Source organism: Engystomops pustulosus, chromosome 4, assembly GCF_040894005.1.
Source record: "Engystomops pustulosus chromosome 4, aEngPut4.maternal, whole genome shotgun sequence".
NCBI classification, from domain to species: Eukaryota; Metazoa; Chordata; class Amphibia; order Anura; family Leptodactylidae; genus Engystomops; species Engystomops pustulosus.
The window spans coordinates 14149073-14173530 of NC_092414.1; the positions used below are offsets into that span (position 1 = coordinate 14149073).

Sequence of the window (24458 nt, forward strand, 5' to 3'; positions counted from 1 at the left end):
GAGGGGGTGTGTGTAATATATTTTATAATTTTTTTTTTTTGTTTGTTATTTTTTTAATTTTACTATATTGTCAAGGGGTAATCCTAGATGCAAGTTTCCACTCAATCTTCAGTCTGGGAAGTTTTTGTGTAAGAATTGTATTTAATAACAAAGTTCTTAAAAATACGCTACTTCTCTCTCCTCATTTAGGATTTAATCCGGGACCAGGGCCTTCAACGCAGCGAGGGAGGTAAGTGATAATATTTATGGATTACCTTTTTATAGAGGTAAGACTCATCCATAAATATCTTAAAGGGGACCTGGCACCTCTCCTGACATCCTTCTAGAATCCATAAAATAACAATTCTGTTTAGACTTCCCTCGTAATTGCCGTTCCCAATGATGATCCTCCTGGAAGTGTGTGAATAATTTGACAACTGGGCGTTTGTCACACTCTGATCAGTAGGGAACGTGTCATTTATGGCCGCATCCCTTTAACAAACCTACAGCCTTGCGTATTTCCAGGGGGAACAACTTTGGGACAATGCAAAGCCCCTTTTGTTTTAAAGGGATGTTCCTGAATTGTTGTATGCAGAGACAGATCTTATAGTGTGGAGTGGGGGCTCAGGCCTCTGTAAAGGGGTCCTCCAACATCACAATAGCGATGGCCGATCATTAGGAGAAGGCTCAAGATGCGATGTGTGTACAATACTGTACACTTGGTGGCAGCTCTGGGTATTGCAGCTTTGTCATTCGCCTCAGAGGTGTATGGATCAATGGACCCCTTTTAAACAACTAATTAAAGGGGTTGGCAAGAGTCTGACCTCCCCATAGATCTGCAATTGATGGCTGATCCTAAAGAATAGGACATCAATGTTGTGACCCCCTTTAAATATAACCCAGTGTATATACGACCCATGATCTCACCCCCGTCATGCATAACCCCCCATCAGCTGTAAACGAATACTTGTCGCTATGTCTGTGTCCTCATAGTCTTGGATTTATCATGGAATGTCCCGTCGCTCTAAGTTCCCAGATTTCCTGCCATTCCGCTATTTAGTTCCATTCCATATACATGCCGGAATATCCCATTTTTGTATTTCTAGTTATTCCATAAATAACTAATTTTTTTTAACCCCTTTAAATTAAAAAAAAAAAAAAAATTCTATAATTTTCTTATTTGACTTCCCAAGTTCCTTTTTTATTTCCAGCCCTATGATATTTTTTTTTTCTTTTTTTTTTTAGTTTGCTAATAAAGCTGGGTGACGACTGTTATGACTACTGTAATCTCCACTTAAAGGGACGGTCTCCCAGTTTTCCCACACTTGAGTTAAAGGTGTAAATATCGTGGGGAAGGTTGACCAATTTAGATTTGGTCGTTGCAATGTTGCCTGTCCTCTGACTGCTCAGCCAATCACCGCTCCGATAGACCTTACCCACTGATTAGCTGAGTGGTCGCTTCCTGTTTGTCAAAGGAAACAGGAAGTAGAGATCAGAAAGGGCGCCGACAACACCATAACGGGAACAATGGGGGAATCGGTGTGGTATATGATGTCCCCAATTGAGTGGAGTAATCCTAGGCATTTAGGAGACTGGGGAGTGGATGGTAGCCAAAGCTGTTGTCACCTACCTTTTTTTTTTTTTTTTTTTTAAACTCCATTGAATTTTGGATTCTCTTTAAAGAGTACATAGACTTTTTCACCCTGCTTATTGCTCTAATTAACCTGAATTTAAAAAAAAAAAAACTTAAAAAAAAAAAAATAGTCTTGGGACAAAGTCTTGTGCATAGAGCTTCTGTATAGACCTACATGTCTCCATGGTAACAGACCACAAACAAACGTTATGTAGTCTGATCCTTCAGTGAAGTTTTTTTTTTTTCCCCACTTATGTCAGTTGTTTCACTTATTATTATTATTATTTATTATTATTATTATTATTATTATTATTTATTATTATTATTTATATATATTTTTTTTTTAAAGGAGTATGACCTCACAGTCCATCTTGTAAGTCTGCACGGGAGCTGTATACGCAAAACGGGAACCACTTTATAGATGGGTTGGAGCAATAATAAAAATTTTAGGTGTGAGGTTGCCGTGCCCTTTAAAGTTGCAATATTCTGTAGGTTCTAACAAAGTAAATTGCCCCAAATTATTAATATGTGAATTATAATGTCTGTTTTATTGGGAATATTTTGCTAATTATGTCTTGTTAATTCTGCCACCCCCCCCCCCCCTCCACCCAAACTTTTTTTTTTTCTTCTCTCTCCCCCTATTTAAAAAAAATTGAATCCCCTTTTCTATTCTCTCTTCCCTCCCCCTTTAATTCTAAATTTTTTTTGCCTTCTTTATGCCTCTGTTTCTCCCGCAGCCCCCCAGGTCCAGCCGACCCGCTGCCTTCGGAAATACCACTCTCGGAACCCCAGCCCACTCCTCCATTCTCTCCCCAGTGAAATAGTCTTTGATTTTGAGTCTGACCCCGTTTGCAGAGGTAGTTTGGGCTGAATCAATTTTGCTTATGTTTTTTCTTTTAGAACCCCCCCCCCCAACGCACATTTTAAAATTGCCTAAAATCCCCCCCTCCCCCCTACATAGCACTGTTTACCCTGTCCAGAACACAAGGCAGTGCTGGATTCTGTTACCCTCCCTCTGTGTGCACTAGTTGTAGTTGTGTGTTTTTTAGCATTTTTTTTTTTTGTGTGTAATTCACCTATACACCTGCATGAGGCGCTGTCATCACTTCTCACCTTTTTGTTATACTATCCACTAACTTTCCACTTAGTTTCTGTTTGTTCCCCCATTGTGCATGCTGATATGTCTCATCATTTATCAGACCCCCTATATGGGTAGCATCAGGTTTACTTTTCCTCCATTTTCAAGAGGTCACCTTGTCCAGGGCGATGTGACCTCTGCAATCCGGAATTGAACTCATGGACCACGTGAACCCAAAACATGTATACCCACCCCCGTATGTGTAGGTGACAAGCAGTGAACCTCAGACATAGAGAGGAGGAGGATGCGTAGAACCCAGCAATATTGTCTCTCTGCACAGATTTGCACCTAAAACCATTACTTGTGGCCCCTAGTGATCAGAGAGGACCCCAATTCTGATATTTTTCTTGAAGCCAGTATAGTTTAATTGGAATCTGTCCCTTAAACCCACATAAACTAAACATATCTTGAAACTGCTATTAAACAGCATTAACACTATCCCTATATTGTTATCCCCCATGCTTGAAAAGGCCCACAGGCTGTTTGTAAATTTTACTCAATATTTTTTTAAATTGCCCCACGTCTAATCATTCTTTTCTCTGATCTGTGTCCATTATATTCATGTCTCCCCTCCCCCCTCTTCTAGCCCCATTTACCTCGCTGAAGAGAATTCCCAAAGAAGGGGTGAGCTGATTTCTCTTCAGCCAGTCATATACAGCCAGCATCTTTATTAAACTGCTCACTCACACCTCCCCATGGAATTCTTTTAGTGAGTCACACAGACAGTGTCTCTCATTACTGAGGGGGGAATGACGTAGCAGAGAAAGCTTACCCCTTGTAAGTCAGGAAGCTGGAGGCGTGGCTGAGCTAGAAGTACATGAATATTCATAGATGTTGAGTCAGCTTTACAAATGGACTGTGAAACTTTCTTAGGGATGGGGAGGAACAATATAGGGATAGTTGTGTTGCTGTATAATAGCAGTAGAGCAGGAAGCAGTAGACTTTCTCCACTGTTTGGAGTAGAACTTGTCACAAGTAGGATGGACAATCCTGTGAAGCGCCAGTTGGTCAGTCTTGCTTGCTTTAATTGAATAGAAACACTAAAAATTAAAATATTCCGGGGGGGCCTTAGCTTGTGACTCTGTACAGTCAGGACCTTATTAGAAGGTTCTCTGTGCAGGGACCTGTACTCGCAGCAGCATAGGAATCTCAGTAACTATGATGATGGGAAGAATATCTTTGGTCTTTGGTCAACCCAGTGGTTCCAGCCACAAGGCGAAAAGTTAATAGACCTTTGGGGGTGACCTCCTGATCAGAAGAGACTCAAGAGTTTAGATCCTCCTCCCCCAGATCCTATTTTGTATCCTCCCTTTTGGTAATTTTTTCCATCCCGATTCTTCCGTTCCTCTAATCTATTCCTCTGTGCTGCCAGGCTCCACCCCAGGGTTATCCGCTACCCCTCCAGCTTCACTACCCGGATCCCTCTCAAATGTAAAGGCTCTCCAGAAATCCCCAGGTCAACAGAGAGAGCGCAAATCATCCTCTTCCTCCACAGAAGACAGGAGTCGGATGGTGAGTCGGTTTCCGAGCGGTCGCAACGTGGTGACCAGAGCGGCTATGGCACTGACCCGGAATTTTTGTCTCTACAGAAAACCCTCGGACGCAGAGACTCCAGCGACGACTGGGAAATCCCAGATGGGCAAATCACAGTCGGACAGCGGATAGGTTCTGGTTCTTTTGGGACTGTGTATAAGGGAAAGTGGCATGGTAAGTACACAGTGTTCCACAAAATTTGTCTCCCCCTTTTCCCCATCCTCTGCCATCGATCATGAAGTGTTGGCTTAACCTTCCCTCTAAACGCACCATGTTTGGATCAGGAACCATGGTGTTAAGACTAGCGTTAGAGCCCATTAGACCCAAACCCGTACCACGACTTGGACGTGAACACTGTTTTACTGGGCTTTGGGGTTTTCGTGAACCAGATTTGGAGGTGTATTTTTCTTGGGCATGTGTGAAAGCTCTATCTCTTTACAGGAGGCACCCCCCAATTTCTCAGGACAACCCTTGAGGATGACTTTTTCGCCACTTTTTTTTTTTTTTGTACTTTTTTACCCCTGAACTTGAATTTTTATTTTTTTTTTTCAAAAAATGTCCTCCCACTTTTGCTGTTGTAGAGTCTGTATAACTCCCTTTACATAGCTGGCTGTCCTGCTGCTTCCGACGTAAAACAGATAGCACGTTGTTCCCAAGTGTTTCTGCTTTCCCCCGTCTTATCTCGTCTTGGTGTTAGACGTTGCAGCAGGGAAGGGGCCGAAGGTTAGATCAAAGTGTGACGCACCAGTTATCCGGGAAGGCCCTTCATAAGGGATGTAGTTTAGGAGGAAAATGAAGGAAGGGCCAGATTTACACAGGCTGTGTATAGGTATACAGAGAGAGGAGAGCACAGGAAACGCTGAATTATATATTCCTTATCTTCACTTCCCGTCCCTGGTGGCAAGGAGGACCTCAATGGTGGTAGAAGGAGAGATCTATGCAGGAATGAAGAATTGGTAAAGACTGCACCAGATTTCAGGAAGTTGTGCTGACACGCAAGGACTATTGAAGGCAGCAGCATCTCGCATACATAATGTACTGGGAGGAAAGCATTAGAGACAGACTGTGGGAGAAGGGATCACTCTCCGCGGTATCATCTAGTCCAGGAAGGAAACTCTGCTAATAAACTGTCATGTATGGGCAAAGGCAGAGCGCATGGGATATGGATAAGGAGCGTATTACACAGGTGGTGTATCTGTATAGAGAGGTAGGAGAGCACACACCACAAACTCCGAATTATAGACTCCTCCTCTTCAGCTCCTGTTTGCTTAGTGGAGAAGAGGTCCTCAACTGAGTGTAGAAGTATGGTAGTATGCTCTACCGTAAGATGGTAGGATATTTAAGAAAGCAGATCATATATATAGGGGAGCAAAGTGACTGTAGGGGTGGTATACACAGGTTATGTACAGTCTGTATACAGTGGGAGGAGAGCACACACCACAAACTCTGGATCATAGGCTCCTCAGCTTCAGTTCTTGTTGGCTCAATGGAGAAGAAGTCCTCAACGGACTGTAGAAGAAGGTGCTCTGCCATTACTTGGGAGACTATATGGGATGTAGATTGGAAGGAAGGGGCAGATACAGACACTGTCCCTAAATACAGAGAGAAGAACTCTGAATGTCCTTTAATGGACTGAAAAAGGAACTCCTAGACTCCTCCGCTTCAGTTCCTGCTAGTTTTATGGAGAAGAGGTCATCAACGGAGAGTGTAGAAGGAGGAATCTGTCCTGAATTATGCCAGGTTATCCGAGAAGGCAGATTGTATGGGATGTAGATGAGAAAGAAGAGGTTGGATTACACAGACTGTGTATCTGTATCCAGAGGGAGGAGAGACCTCACTGCAAAATCTGAATCCTAGATCTCAAAGCTTGGCTAAAGGGATGGGTGGGTTACACAGTGTGTATCTGTATATAGAGAGGAGAGCACACACTACTGAATCCTAGATACCTCGGCTTGGGTTCCTGCCCGCTAAAGGGAGGAGAGGCCTTCAAAGAGCTGTAGAAGGGTCAGTCTGTCCAGGAGTGAAGCTCTGCTATTACATGACTGGTTATTAGGGAAGGCAGGGAAGAAGGAAAGGGCTCGACTACACAGACTGTGTATCTGTATACAGAGGGAGGAGAGCACGCACAGAAGTTAGAACCTTGTGCCCCTATAGCCGACAGGTACTGAATGGACTGTAGTAGGGAGAATCTGTCATCTGCTGGGCGATCTTGCAGAAGAGCACACCTGACAGATTCTGCAGGGGAGGGGGGAGTCATACACCTCTCATCACCACAAGGACATCATGGGATCTAAAAGGAGAAGTCGGTCCAAGAAAGAATCTACATGAGAGCTAATGAAGGCAGTAGGAATACACCTCTGCTATCTAGGGGAAGAGCACCCCTGACAGAGTCTGCAGGAGGAGGGAGGGGGAATCGTGTAAGCTGGATGTAAGGGCAGGTCTGACGATGGGCTTTGTACGTGGCCGTCCTCGCACAGCGGTGTTCCTTCCGGACAACCTCATTCCCTCTTAATACCCAAACACATACTCAATCCGACTGCTTCCATTCTGTTATAGCCGTACCCATTGTTTCCTTTTTGATAGGTGATGTAGCTGTAAAAATGTTGAATGTAACTGCACCGACGCCTCAGCAACTACAGGCCTTTAAAAATGAAGTTGGAGTGCTCAGGTAACGATGTCCGTCCTGTAATCTTATGACTTTCTCACACTGCTGTGTACTGATCCGGCACCCTCGCACGCTCTTTTGTTAGTCATCCTGGAAAACCCATGTGGACAATTTTGACAATTTCCAGGAGGAACAACAGAGGCGCAACACACAGGTTCTTAAGAATCCTCGCTCCCGCCTTTTAGATTTAGATGGAAAACGAGAATTTCATTTTTTTTTCTTTGTACGTCAGCAGAGCCTCCTCGTATCCTTAACGTTGTAATCACGTTCTGTAAAGTCTGATCTACTTTGAATTTCTCACCATTTTCAAGATCTCTGCTTACTGTCAGTGGTTTGAGATGATACTCCAGAGGCTGAAGAACTGTAAACGGACTGATGCACTTAAAGGGGGCCCTATCCTAATATGGGTGCTGTATAGGGGGCTTCAGTAGGAGCAGAAAGACACTTTTGCAACCACAAACTGATGGAGCGCTGTAGAGAGAATTGTCCTTATGATGATATGCAAATTAGGCAGCAAGTGCATTGGGGGCGGGACCTGTTGTGTCGAAATGTACAGCCTCTTTGTGACTCAGTGAGGCCTGTAGACAAATCTAAGGCTAGCCAAAAAGAAGAGAGAAGAGCCAGAGCACTAGTGGTCGTCTGTAGGAAAATTGGGCATTTTGTCCCCGCCTCCAGTGCACTTACATTTGCATATCTAGAAATACTTGATTATCTCCGCACGGCTTCATCAGATTTTGGCCGCGAAGGTACGTTTCTACTCCTATTATAGGCCCCTATACTGCACTGCTATTGGTATAGGGAAGCCTCCCCATTAAAGGGGATGTGTAAGACCTGAGGTGCTTTTTTTTTTTTTCCCCCCAAATGATGCAAGCACCCACTCCACTCTCTGAGCTGCAAGGACTCGAGGAGAGGTATGGCACTGTTGCTGGGAAGAATTTTCTAACCCTGTGAAATCCCTTTAAATTTTTAAAGGGATTGATGTGCCTTCCATAGCTTGGCTGACAGCTGGTCCCGTGCCCTCTCCCCTCATCCATGTACATGATGAGGATGCATGTGTTTTTCTTAGGGACTGATTTTGGAACGAGCGCTGATCGACCGGATGAGTCGGTTTATGCTCATTTAAAGGGGCGAGCGCTTTTCCTATTACAGTTGGGGGGTTACACAGCAACGTGGCCATGACACCGGTCATGACTTTGCTACCCCCAAGGACGCTTCGGCGGCACCATCTAGACCTTTTGAGTTGGTGACTAGAGGCTAGTCGAAGCAGACTTGGTGTAAAAGTTGCAGGACGGCGCTGTAGACTTTGCCCAAAATCGCCTGGTGGCTCTAGCCTTGTTGTCGTCTGTGCGTTCCTGTTCACACAGGGAGATGCGCTGCTGACATGTAGCAAGTTATCAGCCAGTGTTTCCTCATTGGCTAGCCGATTCTAGGGAATTTTTTAAATGGACCAATCAGGGATGAGTTATTAAACTCCTGCAGCTCAGACTCTTCCCCCTTAAGGTTGAATTCACACGACCATCATACGTCCCTGTTACCGCTGCTGATCCCGTCCCAGCGTTTGTCGTTAAACCCAGTATCGGGTGTAATAAAAGGGGCGTATTATAGTCTTGTGACTTCATCATCGTGTCATCGGTTAGGAGGGATCGGGTGCTCTGAAAGGGAAACTGTCAGCAGGTGTGACCATGTAGACTGCAGCCAGTGTTTGGTATTGTCCTCGGAGAGATGTGGAGTCATAACTTTGTTTAGTTGTTAGCAACTGGACTGTGAAATATGGATGTGTATTCCAGGTTTTTAGTGAGGGAGTGATGTGTTCTCACACTGCTGTGCTCTGTGCAGACATTGTTCAGTATACTCTCTGGAGAGCTGTGTAATCATGCCATTGTGTATGTTAGTGGCAGCGGGACTGTGAAATATGGATTTTATATTCCAGCATTATATAGGAGGGGGGGGGGGGTGTCCTCACACTGCTGTGCACAGTTCATGGACCTGCTCCATCCACTCTGACTGAGAGCAGTAGATTTCAACCCTTAGATTGTTATACAGTTTATTCAGAGCAGAGACGTCTGTACAGTATGCTGCTCTTAAGAGCACAGCAGTGTGAGAACACCCCCCCCCCCCCCGCATATAATCCTGGAATATAAATCCATATTTCACAGTCCTGCTGCTACTAAGAAACACAAAAGTCTGATTACACATCTCTCCAGGGCACAGAGCACAGCAGTGTGAGGACACGCCCCCCCTAGTACTATCCTGGAATATAAAATCTATATTTCACTGTCCTGCTGCTACTAACAAAATACAGAAAGCTATTATTACGCATCTCTCCTGGGATTAATACTGAACACAGCCTGCAGCCTGTCCGGTCACACATGCTGATGGTTTCCTTTTGAAGGGGTTGTCCAAAATTATGAAAACTTTGTGTTCTTAAAATTTTTTTAAAAAAAGGCCCGCACTTCTGTAAATGGGTTGTGTATTGAGTTGCAGCTCGGGTCCCATTCACTTTGATAGGACTCAGTTGCAATACCAGGCTCCATCTGTGGAGAGGGGAGGCGCTGTTTTCTGACAGAACAAAAATCGGCCATTTTTTTTTATTTTTATTTTTTTTTTTCCTAATATCGGACAACCCCTTTAAGCCTCTGCTTGCTTTCAGTTGAAGGGAAGACTCTTGTTCGTCCCTGGTAGATCTTGAAAATGGTGATGGGTTGGTAAGTTGTCCCCCAGTAATGACTCGCGACTCCTTTGTTTTGTAGGAAAACTCGTCACGTGAACATCCTGCTGTTCATGGGTTACTCCACCAAACCGCAGCTGGCGATAGTGACCCAGTGGTGCGAGGGCTCCAGCCTCTACCACCACCTCCACATCATAGAGACCAAATTCGAGATGATTAAGCTAATCGATATTGCACGACAGACAGCACAAGGCATGGAGTAAGTGTCCGTCCGTCCCCCCTACCTCTCCCGCAGACTCTGCCCGAGCTTCCACTAACACCACATTCACCTTCTTTCTTTTCAGCTACTTGCACGCCAAGTCGATCATCCATCGAGATCTGAAAAGCAATAGTATCCTTTAGGACTTGGGCCTCGTAGGGTCAAGGTTTCATTGGGCGTCTTCCTCGTGATTGCTCCTGTATTAAAGGGGTTGTATCAAGTTCAACATCTACTCCCTACCTAGAGAATATGGTTATCGATCTATTGTGCAGGGCTCCTGCACAACTATGAGGCAGTTGAGGGCACTAACCGTTTTCCGATTTTTATTAGTTTAACCTTTTGACTCTTGACCCCGCCCCTTTAAGAAGGCGGATGAGTTTCGTCAGTTCCACTTACCGTTCCTAGTTCTTCCAGGTGGAAATTTCTCCTTAACCCCTTGCCCTCTCCAGATATTTTTCTTCACGAGGACCTCACGGTAAAAATCGGTGACTTTGGCCTGGCCACTGTGAAGTCTCGGTGGAGCGGCTCCCACCAGTTCGAGCAGTTATCGGGCTCCATTCTGTGGATGGTGAGAAAGTACTCTACATTACTACCAATTATTTTTTTTTTCTTTTAACTTTAACTGCCGTTTCTATGCTGTCTCCATGGTAACAGACTACAAACCAAACTGTGTAGTCTGATCCCAAGATCAAGTTTCCTTCTCTCTGTCCTCTCCGTGTGGTTCGCCCACAAAGTCTACCAAAGTAGGTGAAGAGTAGAACTGCAGGATTACTCTGCACAGAACTCCTAGCCTGTTACCACAGGGCTGGGAAACGGGCGAGTGCAGAGAGCACAGAGGAAAGCAGTGTGACGCGCCACTGTGTCCACAACCCTGGGTTATAAATGCATTTATTTTGCGTTTTTACAGTCCTGCTGCTACTAACAACCTACACAGGTATTGTCCTTCGAGAGCTGTATAATCCTACTTCTAACACTGCCTACACAGAGAACAGCAGTGTGAGGATGAGCCCCTAGTATGCTTGGAGAAGCTACAATCCTGGAATATAAAATCATATTTTCAATGTACTGCTGCAGCTCACACCGTACACAACGGTCTGATTACACATCTCTCAAGGGTCGATACCGAACCCTGTGCGCACAGAGCACAGCAGTGTGAGGACTCTCACCTACTGCACAGGAGTATAAGCCCATGGTTTACAGTCCTGCTGCTTACGGCAACATACACAAAGGTCTGATCTCCCGGGTTGATACCTAACCTACTGCACAGAGCACAGCAGTGTGAGGATGAACCCCTACTGCACAGTCCTGGAGTGTAAGCCAATGATTTACAGTCCCAAGTCACCGCAGCGTCTCTTCTTCCCGCAGGCCCCGGAGGTGATCAGAATGCAGGACAAGAATCCCTACAGCTTTCAGTCGGATGTCTACGCCTTCGGAATAGTTTTATATGAATTAATGACGGGGCAGCTTCCGTATCAGAATATAAATAACCGAGACCAGGTAAGACGTGACTACGGGGGGGCAAACGGTCACATTGCAATTCCTGCAGCCGCCACTAGAGGGAGCTCATTGCATGGAGAAGTAGGCACTTTGCAGTCAATTTTTACAAAAAAAAATTTTTTTGGGAATTTTTTTATTTTTTAGATTATATTTATGGTTGGCAGAGGATATCTATCTCCAGACCTCAGCAAAGTCCGTAGTAACTGTCCCAAAGCAATGAAGAGGTTAATGGCCGACTGTCTAAAGAAGAAGCGGGACGAGCGGCCCTTGTTCCCACAGGTAAGTGCTCCGGGAGGATCGGGAGGGCTCTCTCCATAGAAGTGCTATGATGGTATTGATAGAAGCCAAGGTGAGGGGAATTAAAGGGGCATGTATAGTTAAAGGTGAGGGATTATGTGAAGCATTGGAGGTCCGAACCAATGGTCCCAAACATCTGGTTCCATCCCATGTGTCATTGGGTCTAGGGCTTTATGAGATGACCCATATTCTTGTGGTTGTCCCTTGGTGTTGGACTACCACTTGTCTGCAGCAAGATTTTTATTAATAAAGCCTATTTTGAACCCCAGATATCAAAGGGGGGGCACCTTGGACCATTACGGGGGGGGGGGGGGGGGTTACGTCCTCTGATTTGTCTGAAGTGTGTCTCGTGACCCACCTCTGCTCTGTTAAATTTAATTGGACAGGGCTGCAATACCACAGACATCCTGTGGGCAAGGGTGGCACTGTTTTGTAAGTTTTTGACAAGTGTGAACCTAAACTCTTCTGCCGGAGGCGAGATATAGAATGGAGCCCTCTCTGCCCCATCAGGTTTTTTTTTTTTTTTTTTTTCTTTAGCTATGTGGGTTCCCCATGTTGCACCCATGCTGACATCTGGTGTAAAGAAACCCTATTTTTTAAGTGTCAAGTTGTTCTTTATAGCAGGTGACTGCACCTCTGATGCTGCCGCCCCTCTTACTGCAGGTGGTGCCGCCTGAGGCGAGAGGCTTAACTCTCCACATAGCTGCTGTAACTACGGCTCTGGGTTATAGATGGGGGAAGCTGCATCAAGGAGAGCTACGCCGTTTTTGAAATTTGACCCCATTTTGGTCTTTTCTCTTCCCCCAGATTCTTGCCTCCATCGAACTCCTGGCCCGGTCGTTGCCAAAAATTCACCGCAGTGCATCCGAGCCGTCGTTGAACAGAGCCGGCTTCCAGACAGAGGACTTCAGTCTGTACGCTTGTGCTTCTCCAAAAACACCCATCCAGGCCGGTGGATATGGTGGGTTCACGATATACTAGAGCGTACACGCCCTCCGAGCCCCCTCCACTACTTGCACCCCCCTGCTGGCAGGAGTTTGTCATTGTCCATGTGACCGTTCTTGGTTTATCGTTAACGTATAGAATGTGTACATTGTATAAAGCTATTGTAAGTGTATACGTGTGCTGTGACATGGGAGCTGAATTCTGTTTTATGATATTATTATTATTGTTGTGGGATTTTTGTTTTTTATATATTTTTTTTTTTCTTTGTCAGTTTAGACGTGACCTCAATAAAGTTTTTAGTCAGGGTACTTGCACTACACTAAACGACCAGGGTTCAAAGTTCAAAAATTGGTTCCTTCTACTTCTTCTTTTCAGCTGGTATTTTCTAAAAAAAAACAAACAAACAGCGCCATTATGTTTGAAGAGGTCATGTCTGGTATTGCAGGTCAGATTTATTGCAGGCACTGGGGCTTTGCTGGAACGTCGTTCACCTCCTGCTATCGATTGTGGAGCTGTTGAACCCCCTTTAAATAAAAATTGGGGGCAGTAAAATTAGAACTTACCGGAAAAGTGTACCTACCTAGGGCTCACAGTCCTGTTAAAGACTTGCTCTGCATTAGTCAGTGACATGGCCTCTCCTACAGTCTGTAGCCTCTCCATATGTAAAGTCTCCTATAAACTTTTTTTTTTTTTTTTTTTAATTTCCGGACATCCCCTTTAAAAAAAAAAAAAAAAAAAACATTCTCCCATAACTGATGCTATCTCTGCCTTTAATCACACCTGACCAAACCAGCTCCTTCTTAGAAACCACTTTTAGTTGATCCAAATCCCCTGCATAAAGATAAATTATTACATTTTAGATTTCCAGAGCCGCCACTAGGGGGAGCTCTCGGGTTATGAGTATTGCATGCTACTTCTCCCACCTTTTTCCTGCATGGGGTTGGGAGAACTATCTCATGGCCTGAGACTGGAGATGAGCTGACTCGATGGCCGGGTTCGAACTACCCAATCATGGCCATGCTGGGGGTGTCCGTTTCCCTGATTTGGCCACCGATCCAGCAATATGTCTACTGAACATGATCGTTGTGACCCTTTACACCTGGTAGCCTAAGTTGGGACTAGTCCCTTAGCTAGTGGTCACATTTAGGCTTAAATCAAATGGGGGGGGGGGGCTAGGTAGGTCCTGTGTGATCACATTCTAGCGTTCACAAGAGCCTCATATCATTGGACTAGGGTTGTGCACACCTGGCCCTGACCATGTCCTGGTAGAGGCCATGGAGGGTTGGCCAAACATGCAGGTACCCTGGTTTTCAGGATGAAGGAGGGTAAGAATGGGGCAAGGAGGAACTTGTACTATGCCCACCCATTGAGGACTCCTAACAGTGGACTAATTAAAAAAAAAAAAAAAAAATTCCAAAAACTCCTCTTTCACCTATCATCTAATCCCTTCTCGATGTGTAACCCTCGTCTTGTGCTTACACATCGTTCCTCGACCTCTGTATTTCTTTGTGTCGCTGTAATATTTTTGTTTTGTTTTTGTGATTGCGCTAACCCGTGTAGCTTGTGGTGCATACAAGTTCATCACCCTTTTTTTATTTTATTTTTTTTTCTTTTCTGCTTTTTTAATAAAACTTTGATTTCTTTTGTACTCCCTCTGCAGGAGAATTTACAGCTTTCAAGTAACGGCACAGTCAGCACAAGCACCTCTGTTACTACTTTTAAGTCTCATGTTCCTCTAGTTTCTTAGCGCTGGGCCTAAAAAAAAAATTTAAAAAGAAAAAAAAACACAAAAAAGAAAAAAAATATACATGCAGATAATACACCAATATTGTAAGAGGGAGCAGCATGAACCATCAGGGGAAATTAAAACTAAGTGGGGGGAGGGAAAAGGGATCAACTGAAATTCCTGTGTTCCTCTGGGGCGTGGCCCTGCACTGTTCTTCGGCACGCCCCTGCTGTACACTCAGCTGAGGAGGTTCGGATCTTCTTCGTTGCAGAGACTCTTTCTGTCTAAAAAACTAACCCTGAGGACCTCACATTTTCTGTGGATCCTGCTCCAATCATGAACGGGACTATCTGCTAAAATAATTTTCTTTCCTTTTGGGAAAAGTAAAATGCTGTATCTCCACATCCCCCCACCCGCTACTTTCAACTGGTACGGTAAAATGTCTCTAGTCCGTCCTTGTTTCGCACCAACAAGACCAGCAATCAATCCTTTTTGATTAGTAAAAATTATGATCTCCATTGATTTGAATGGGGTGGAACTGCAATACCAGCCCTAGACAGTGGTGGCGCTGTTTTGTGGAGCAAAAGTATATTTTTCTAATTTATACACCATTTAATCAATGTCCTTGTAGGGTATGTCTTGATTTTAGATCCTTAAGCCCCTATCCCCAGCCCCTGCTCATGTGCACTTAATGTAGTAATGCTTCCAAAAAAATATTTTTAAAAATTATCTGAGTCCGTACCTGAGTCTATGTTGACATACCCCACAGAAGTAAATTTTTTCATTGCTCAAGATATACTTGCTGATAAGTTCTCATTAGAATTGAGAAGAGAGACAGATATCGGTTTTCAGTTCAACCCTACCGCTTTTTAAATAAATAGGGTTACTCCATCCAGAATCGGCGATATAATGTGGTTACCCATTTACTATTGGATTTTGTGGAGATTCTGCATTTTATTTAACATCTAACACCTAAATGCAAAAAACTGTCCACCCCTCCCTGTAAAACATCCATTTTTAATCTATTTTTGTTCCTCAGGGGAGGGGCTTGGAAAACTCTGGTTTCTGACATTCTGTTGTCTTATCTGCTCTGGTGTTTTTCATTCCTTTCGGTGAGACCTCGCATGGACTGAAATTGAACTGTTTTGTTTCTAGACTTTTATTTCGGAATTCAATTTGTATCCTACAAGGTTCATGGGTAGCACCTACACACAAAAAAAAAAATTTACATTCCATGCTGAGTAGTCACATGATAAACGTAAAACCCTCCCCTGCTTAAGTTTACTTCCTGGTCAGCTGTACAGTTTCTCTCTTTGCGCTGTTACTTTTAGAATCCCCCGCACCTTAGTAGCGCAAGCCAGTTTTAACTTATTCTGTCGACCCCCCAACAGAAAAAAATTTTTGGCCTTGGCCAAGGGCCACCTATTAAAAAAAAAAAAAAAAGCCCACATGTTAGCGTGAGTGTGAGCGTACGTGTTTGAGTGTTTATGCTACTGGTATCGACATTATGACTAAATATTTATACTCCAAAGCCTAAACCGGTAGCTACTGACGAGGTCATATTTCACTTTCTTTTTGTACAGTTTAATTTTTATTTTATTTTTTTTCAAAAAAAAATTTTTTTTTTTTTTTAATTGCTATTTATTTAATTTATTTTGCTATGTAAATGTGGAACGCTTTGGAGTTTGGCCACAGTTTGTATATGAAAACTTTTAGACCAGTCGCTTGTGTAATAAACTGCCCCGCCCCCTGATACTCTCTCATTGCTTTAGACACCTTTTTGTTGGATTCCGTCTGCGGGACGGACGTCATGCTGTGACCACAACTGCCCCAGTCACCGATTTGTACATATGTTTTTAAGAATTTTCACAGATATTCACTAATTGGAAACACATTTTAAGGAAGAAGAATCGAGTTTTGGGGGATTTTTTTTTTTTTTTCTCCCAGAAATTTCCAAAAATTTATATTGTAAGTTTTTGAATTTTTTTTTAAATATTACTGGATGGGCCCAAAATCCTTTTTTGTTTTTCCAATTTTAGTTCCGTTTCGGACTACCCTGTTGTGAAACCAGTGGTTAGTCCTTTGGTGCTATCAAAAATTTGGTTACGACGATGCTAACTGATATTACCAGATTTATTTTTTGGGTTTTTTTTTGTGGACGGATAGACTGGCCTTGTCGTAAATTCAACTTTGAAGTCTATGCCAACTCTTATCTGCCATTGTGTGTCCAATCGAGAACCGGCAAGCACAATGATTGGTATTGCTGCGGCCAATGGTTGTCCACCTCCCCCACCCACACTTTTAAAAAAAAAAAAAAAAAGTGGTGTTGGTGAAAACGAAAAAGGGTTCCCTTTTTAACGTTTTTACAATTTTAAGGATGTTTTCTCAGGCCCATGAAAGGTTTTGAAAAAAATTTGATATACAAAGACACTTAAAAACTTTTTTTTTTTGTGTTCCGTTTTTTTTATGAAAATACTGCATTTTTTTTTTTTTTATTATTTTTATTTTTTTTTAAATTCTATGATTCGGAAGTTTTGGAGTCTTCTTCTTCCTGTGTGTATCTACATTTCGCACGTCTCCAGCACTGGGTCTTGTATCGGAAGGTTCCAATAATAATAATGATAATAATAGCGATGCACCCGTATAATCTGCGTTCTATGTTGCTGTACATAATGACTGTCAGTCACTGACTTGCAGTGCACATTCAGGTTGGAAATACTGGGGGATATGTATAAAAGTGGTGTGTAAATTATAATAAAGACCATATTTCCAAATGTTTCCATTGTGTCCATCCTCCCCGCCGCCTCCTGCTCCTCGCGTCACTCCAACAAAAAGTGTTAAAAAAAAAAATTATTTATGCATTGTTTTAGGGCTCCTCGATTTTTAACATTTTACACTTATATATATCTAAAAATATATATTTTAGATGTCTAAAATTAGAGATAAAAAAAAGTTTTTTTAAAAATTTTTTGCTCTCTAATTTTAGAAAAAATAGAGTTCTATTTATTTTTCTGTGACACTTTTTATTCTCAAAACAACCAGCAAAAATAATCTGGCGGTTTCAAAAAAAAAAAAAAAAAATTGAAAAAGTAAAAATGCATTTTTGAAGTAAATAAGCAAAGTGTATTAATTTTAAGGATTTTTAGATTTATTTTTTTTTAAAAGGAAATTTTGAAATTTGATTTAAAGGGGTTGTCCGACTTAAAAAAAAAAAGAAAAGCTGGGGGAGTTTGAAAAAGAAAACTGCAGTAAGGTACAGTTTTTTTTAAAGGGGATTTTAATATTTTTTTTTTTTAAGTAGAGATGGGTATTCGTAAAAAAAAAAAAATATATATAATTTTTTTTTTTTTTGCTCTCCAATTTTAGACAAAATATAATTGCATTTTTTTTTCTCTGTATAAAAAAAATTAGCAATTGAAAAAGTCATACATCACCTTTTAAGATTTTTTTTTTTTTACTCTGAAAGGGGATGTCCGACTTTGTTTTCAGTTGCTAATTTTTTTAAACCGAAAAAAAAAATGCAATTATATTTTGTCTAAAATTGGAGAGCAAAAAAATATGTATAAATATTTATTTTATTTTTTTTGCTCTCTAATATTAGAAATAATCTAGTTTTATTTATTTTTCTGTGACAGTAAAAAAAAATTGGCAATTGAAAAAATATTTTATTCTCAAAACAACAAAGCAAAAATATTGAAAATAATGTGGCAGTTTCAAAGAAAATTTAAAAAGTAAAAATGCATAACCTTCCCCTTATACCGCCAAGTAGGATGACGCTTGTGGTGGACCAGTGCACTGCAGCTGTAGGGGGGAGGGAGGGGGATGACGCTTGTGGTGGACCAGTGCACTGCAGCTGTACGGGGGAGGGAGGGGGATGACGCTTGTGGTGGACCAGTGCACTGCAGCTGTAGGGGGGGGGGGGATGACGCTTGTGGTGGACCAGTGAACTGCAGCTGTAGAGGGGGGGATGCCGCTTGTGGTGGACCAGTGCACTGCAGCTGTAGGGGGGGGGGATGACGCTTGTGGTGGACCAGTGCACTGCAGCTGTAGGGGGGGGGGGATGATGCTTGTGGTGGACCAGTGCACTGCAGCTGTAGGGGGGGGCGTGACGCTTGTGGTGGACCAGTGCACTGCAGCTGTAGAGGGGGCATGACGCTTGTGGTGGACCAGTGCACTGCAGCTGTAGGGGGGGGGATGACGCTTGTGGTGGACCAGTGCACTGCAGCTGTAGGGGGGGGGGTGACGCTTGTGGTGGACCAGTGCACTGCAGCTGTAGAGGGGGCATGACGCTTGTGGTGGACCAGTGCACTGCAGCTGTAGGGGGGGGGATGACGCTTGTGGGGGGACCAGTGCACTGCAGCTGTAGAGGGGGCATGACGCTTGTGGTGGACCAGTGCACTGCAGCTGTAGGGGGGGGGATGACGCTTGTGGGGGGACCAGTGCACTGCAGCTGTAGAGGGGGCATGACGCTTGTGGTGGACCAGTGCACTGCAGCTGTAGAGGGGGATGACACTTGTGGGGGCCTTTTATGTAAGGGGCCTTCACTGGAGGCAAGTCAGTGTAGGGAGGAACATTCAAATTTTTGTTAACAAAAATTTTTCCTGAAACATGGTCCCCGGTCTTGGTAAATATTTCCAGGTGCACCTCATTCATCTGGGGGAGTGGGCGTGCTAAACTCCGTCTGTCCACTTTGCGTCGCCCTAAGGCACAGGCGGGGGCTGCTTTGCCGGATCCCTTCTTGTATTACCTGGCGGGTCAGCTTCGCTATCTCCGTAGTTGGGTGTCACCTGGGCAGATGCCTGACGCTGAAAGTCACCTTGCCCGGTTCCTCCACCTACGCTCCCTGTGGCCAGTATTGGAGCCTGTTGATTATAAGCCTAACCACCTTCTTCCTTTGCATAGGCTGGCCAGACAGGTTTGGTCTCATGCCAAGAAACTATCAGCTGCACTGGGCACCCTTGTTCATGTTCCCCTCTGGTCCCACCCAGGTTTGCTCCATCTCTCAGATTTGCAAGATGGTTCATACTGGACCGCCAGGGGTCTAGTGAACATTGCTCAACTTCTTGGGGAGGATGGGGAGGCTCTCTCTGTGGAGGCAATTAGATCCGCTTTTGATGTTCCAGATAGGGAAGTCTATCGTTGCCTACAGCTAAGGCACGCTTTTCTGGCTCAGTTCCCTCCGACAGAGACTGCTTTCTCCTCATTCCCACTGATTGGAATTCTACGCTCTCAGGGTCCTAGAGGCCTGGTATCTGTTATCTATACCCACCTCCTTTCTGAGCTGTTGGAGGGTCCCCCACTACCAGTCAGAGCCCGATGGGAGGCTCTCATTCCCTCACTATCGGATGAAGACTGGGGGGCGGCCCAGGAGTCTCACACCTCGGTATCACCGGCAGCCAATAATAAACTAATTCAGTTGTTCATCATCCATCAATGCTATATCACTCCAGTCAGACTGTTTCATATGCATAGATTGCCGAACTCTAGATGTCACAGATGTCATGTGGACAGGGCAGATTTCATCCACCTAATATGGACTTGCGATTACATAGCCGTATTCTGGACAGAAGTGGTTTCTCTGCTGTCTACTATCCTGAATAAACCGGTCCCTACCTCGCCGGCCCTATGCCTGTTGGGAATTACCCGGGAGGATGACTGGTCCCATTATGAAGCTATTTTCTTGAAGGAAGCTCTGTTTTTGGCCCGTAAGGCCATTGCCATACGCTGGATGGCTGATCGCTCTCCTACTGTCTCTCAGTGGAAGAAACTAGTTAATCTGACTCTGCCTTATGAGAATATAGTGTACAAACACCGCGGCTGCCCGGATAAGTTCCGAAAGGTGTGGGGCTCTTGGTGCTCTTCCCCAGATACTCTTTTTAATGTTCGCTGTCTGAGAGAGTCTCTTGTCCCTTTTCAGTGAATGCAATACTCGATGGAGGTCATATTATTATAATTTTACATATTACAGTTGGGCACCCTTCCTGCACTCCTTTGTGCACTGTCAACAGGAGGGATTCCTTGCTCTCCAGAAATAGGGTGGTAGGTTACCTTGTTGCCTAACCATTGCTACTACCTTTTCTTTAACTCCATTTATCTCTTGACACCTCTCGACCAGGTTGGTTACTGTTCTATGTATGGGTTGGGGAGGGGTTTACTGGATCGCTGTTTCTGTACAGATGTTATCACACATGACAAATGATTGTGTAAAGATATATGTTGTTATATCTGATGTACCTCAGCTAATGATCCTTGTTTTGTGATGTTGCACCGTTTCATTTCTGTGCCAATAAAGCGATTTAAAAAAAAAAAAAATATTTCCAGGTGGGCAGCAAATGGCAATGGTTTGGTCACTGCTGAAGCCTCATTGGCCTCAGAAGTAGAATGGGCCACTGTTCCTGTATGGCTGCCGTAACGCCACTGCTTCAGGTTAAAAAAAAAATCGAACTGTTGTAAAAAAAAAAAAAGTGTAGGCGTGGCCTACAGTCGCCAATCGGATTTGAAAACTTATGTTGTGGATTTATTAGATGAATTCACGTTGTTTTTCCATCACACGCTCAACAGTTTTGCTGGACGCTAAAATCATTTTGTATGTTTTCATTGTCCTTGTGTCCACAGATGGGAGGAGCGTTCTTATCGACCATATCCAAACTGATGGAAAAGGAGGGAAAAAAAGACAAGTTGTGGAAGATGGAAACAAGTTTTTAGAAGACTAGTTTCAACTTTTCAGGACTTTTCATGGTGAAGAACATTAAATTTTTTTCTTGCGTTGTAACCATGTAACTTCCATGTGCTTCCTAAAGGCTGGACAATTATGATCCCCTGCTATTTAGTTTTTGAAATATTTTTGTTGGGGAGTTTTTTTTCGAAATTAATCAAATTCTTGAATCAGAAACTTGCTCGGATGCTGGAGGACAACCAATATGTCTCTGGTCTACACCAAATCTTCCTACATAGGCCCCCATGTCCTCTCACATTTTTCAACCTTGTGTAGATTAGAAGAACATACCCGTTCTCGTAGGCCTACTCACCTACTGAAGTGAGGGCACCATTAATACAACCAGAGAGAACCATCAACGTTTGGAATTGGGGCAGGAATCATTGTATCACAAGTAGAGATGTTCGAGTTTGGACACGCGACCCCAACATCTTGGTCTAAAAGGGTGTCCTCATGGGCCAATCATAGACATGGGTAGTTGCTAAGGGCATCAGTTTGCCAGGTTGTCTGTTCTGCCGGCTATATGTCTGGGTCGTGAGGTTGAACGTGACGGTCCACAATTGAATCATTCATCACCATCGTCCCATCTCATTCAATGGAAAATGAAAAGTGCTTATGGACTGGAGGCTAAGTGCCCCGCATCACCGATTTTCAGGGGTGGAAAAAAAACCACCACACTGGACGTTGTTTGGAGCCCCATTATGGCAAGCTCTTACCTGCTCATCCTCGTTCAGCGCTGCCCTGGCCTTCATCCTTTGTAAGTCTACTCCATCGACCATTGAAACCCAGTGCAAGCGAGAAGACGGACATCAGCTCGAAGAGCTTGTGCCAGATAGCTGATGTGTAGTGATGTCCAGAATGAAGAGAGAGGAAGGTCAGGTCATTGGTGGGTCAAATGTAAAAAGGTGGAGGTGTGCCATATGTTCTAGATGGCCCTTTTTTACGGTTGTGCTCTGTGGGCATGGCTAGGAGATTCAAACTACCTGCTTTAGCCCAGGTTCTCAGCCCTTGACTTTATTGATTGTGTCTTGTTTCCCCTGTGTAACTAAGCAGGAACTGCACCAGATCTAATGGCCACACCCACTGTTCACCCAAGTGTTAATTTACATATAATTAAAAATGAGGGTTGAGGTGTGTCCTCCAGTGGGTTCTCCAAGCAGTGTCTCACAATCAAGGATGACATCAGTTGTGAAGAGACTCAGCAAGTGGTGCTGCCTGAGGCAAGAGGTTCAACCCGCCTTGTAGATGGTGCACCCCCACTCACATCGATCACATATTTCTAGTATAACCCAAGTTTCCAAACCTAACGATACAAAAAGAACACATTTTTAAAACAAAATTTTTTTTATCCGGCTTAAATATATCAGCTATAAAATTTATGCAGAAAAAATTTTCTACAAATGTGGAATTTATAGGGTTTCTTTCATGAGTGTAAATAACTTGTAAACACAAGTACTGTAATAACACCGTGGACCTTTGGTTACATGTTTATGTCTTTTCAAACCGTCTGATAATTTAGTTTGGATTGTGTATCTTCTAGATAAGCAGCTGTTGTGCGCTGTGTCGGCTCCCGCCGCTGAATAAATATGGAATTTATTGTATCGCTGCCAACCGATAGTGTCTAAAAGAAGACATACTGCCCGTAGACCAAAACATTTACATTTGTTATATGTTACAAAGGTTATTTGGGTGGTGGCGGCTCTTAACCATCACGTACGTGGCACACTGTGTCCTCAACATGTGGGTCCCTCTCCGGCCTCCTCGTGTAGGGTTCGGTCAATGACATCACCATCCCTAACCCTAACGCTTTGCATCCTCTAAAGGGCGTTGTTCCATGGATTGTGGCTTACATCGAAATTTATCTGTAGCCCTCACCGTTCCCGAGTAGTGTTGAGTGGACTTGACTTGAACCACAAAGTTTGGGTTCGTGCCAGACTTGTACTGGCAACAATCGTGGGTGATTAATCTTAACCCCTTAATGACCGCCCTATCGGGATTCTACGGCGGTCATTAAGGGTACTTCTTCTGATGCGACGCCTTTCTACGGCGGCGCATCAGAAGAAGATTTCGGGACATCGGGTTATTATAGTGCCGGTGTCGGGCTGTGATATTACAGCCCAGACCCGGCACTAACACCCGGGATCGGAAAAACTCCGATCCCGGGTGTTTAACCCCTTGCACGCCGCGGTCAAGCATGACCGCGGCGTGCAAGTGTGTCCCCCGTGGATCGGACCCCCCCGGTGTGCTTACCGGGGGATCCGATCCCTCCTGCCGCTGCCCCGGGTTCCGACGAGTGACCCGGGGCTGTCGGCTCCTCTTCTCACCGGGTCCTGCCTTCCTGGCAGGACCCGGCTGTAAGTAACTGAGCATGCGCGGCATGCTCAGTTACTTACACTATACACTGCAATACAAGTGTATTGCAGTGTAAAGGCTTGAATAAGCGATCGGATGATCGCTTATTCAAGCCAAGAAGTAGAAAATGTAAAAAAAAAAAAATTAAATCTTTTTATAATATAATTAAATAAATAAATAAAATAAAAGTCCCATAATCTCCCCAGTAACACATAAAATGCAAATATAGTATATAAAACACAAAACACGTACATATTTGGTATCACCGCGTCCGTATTAATCTGTACAATAAATCTAAATCAATATTGAACCCGCTCGGTGAACTACGTAAAAAAAAAACTCGAAAAACTTCCCATAATATACAATTTTTCATCAAACACCATCACAAAAAATGTTCTAAAAAGTGATCAAAAAAAGTTACGGTACCTAATATGATACGACTGAAAAGAACAACTGTTTTCGCAAAAAATAAGCCCTCAACCAGATCTGACAACAGAAAAATACAGAAGTTATGGCCCTGAAAAGTTGTCAATAGTAAAAACAATGCGATTTTCTCCAATATTGGTTTTGCTCAGGAAAATTGAGCAAAATAAGAAAAACTATATAAATGAGGTATCACCGCGTCCGTATTAATCTGTACAATATATCTAAATCAATATTGAACCCGCTCGGTGAACTACGTAAAAAAAAAACTCGAAAAACTTCCTATAATATACAATTTTTCATCAAACACCATCACAAAAAATGTTCTAAAAAGTGATCAAAAAAAGTTACGGTACCTAATATGATACGACTGAAAAGAACAACTGTTTTCGCAAAAAATAAGCCCTCAACCAGATCTGACAACAGAAAAATACAGAAGTTATGGCCCTGAAAAGTTGTCAATAGTAAAAACAATGCGATTTTCTCCAATATTGGTTTTGCTCAGGAAAATTGAGCAAAATAAGAAAAACTATATAAATGAGGTATCACCGCGTCCGTATTAATCTGTACAATATATCTAAATCAATATTGAACCCGCTCGGTGAACTACGTAAAAAAAAAACTCGAA

The 24458-nt window shown here is 43.5% G+C and overlaps 1 protein-coding gene across 5 annotated transcripts in view; it reads left to right on the top strand.

Moving 5' to 3' along the window:
* BRAF (B-Raf proto-oncogene, serine/threonine kinase) overlaps window positions 1-24458 on the top strand; it is a 50133-nt gene that overhangs the window by 14803 nt on the left and 10872 nt on the right. The window contains exons 9-20 of one of the 5 annotated variants that reach the window (XM_072145213.1): window positions 190-229; window positions 2350-2469; window positions 4123-4262; window positions 4340-4457; window positions 6867-6951; window positions 9699-9875; window positions 9961-10007; window positions 10325-10443; window positions 11241-11372; window positions 11517-11651; window positions 12477-12630; window positions 20956-21068. In XM_072145213.1, the coding sequence (XP_072001314.1) occupies window positions 190-229; window positions 2350-2469; window positions 4123-4262; window positions 4340-4457; window positions 6867-6951; window positions 9699-9875; window positions 9961-10007; window positions 10325-10443; window positions 11241-11372; window positions 11517-11651; window positions 12477-12630; window positions 20956-21053 (1365 nt within the window). In that variant the 3' untranslated portion in view covers window positions 21054-21068. Of the gene's footprint in view, window positions 1-189; window positions 230-2349; window positions 2470-4122; window positions 4263-4339; window positions 4458-6866; window positions 6952-9698; window positions 9876-9960; window positions 10008-10324; window positions 10444-11240; window positions 11373-11516; window positions 11652-12476; window positions 12631-14274; window positions 16684-20955; window positions 21069-24458 lie in introns of those variants that run through there. The other 4 variants (XM_072145214.1, XM_072145215.1, XM_072145217.1 and 1 more) reach the window with 4 other exon arrangements.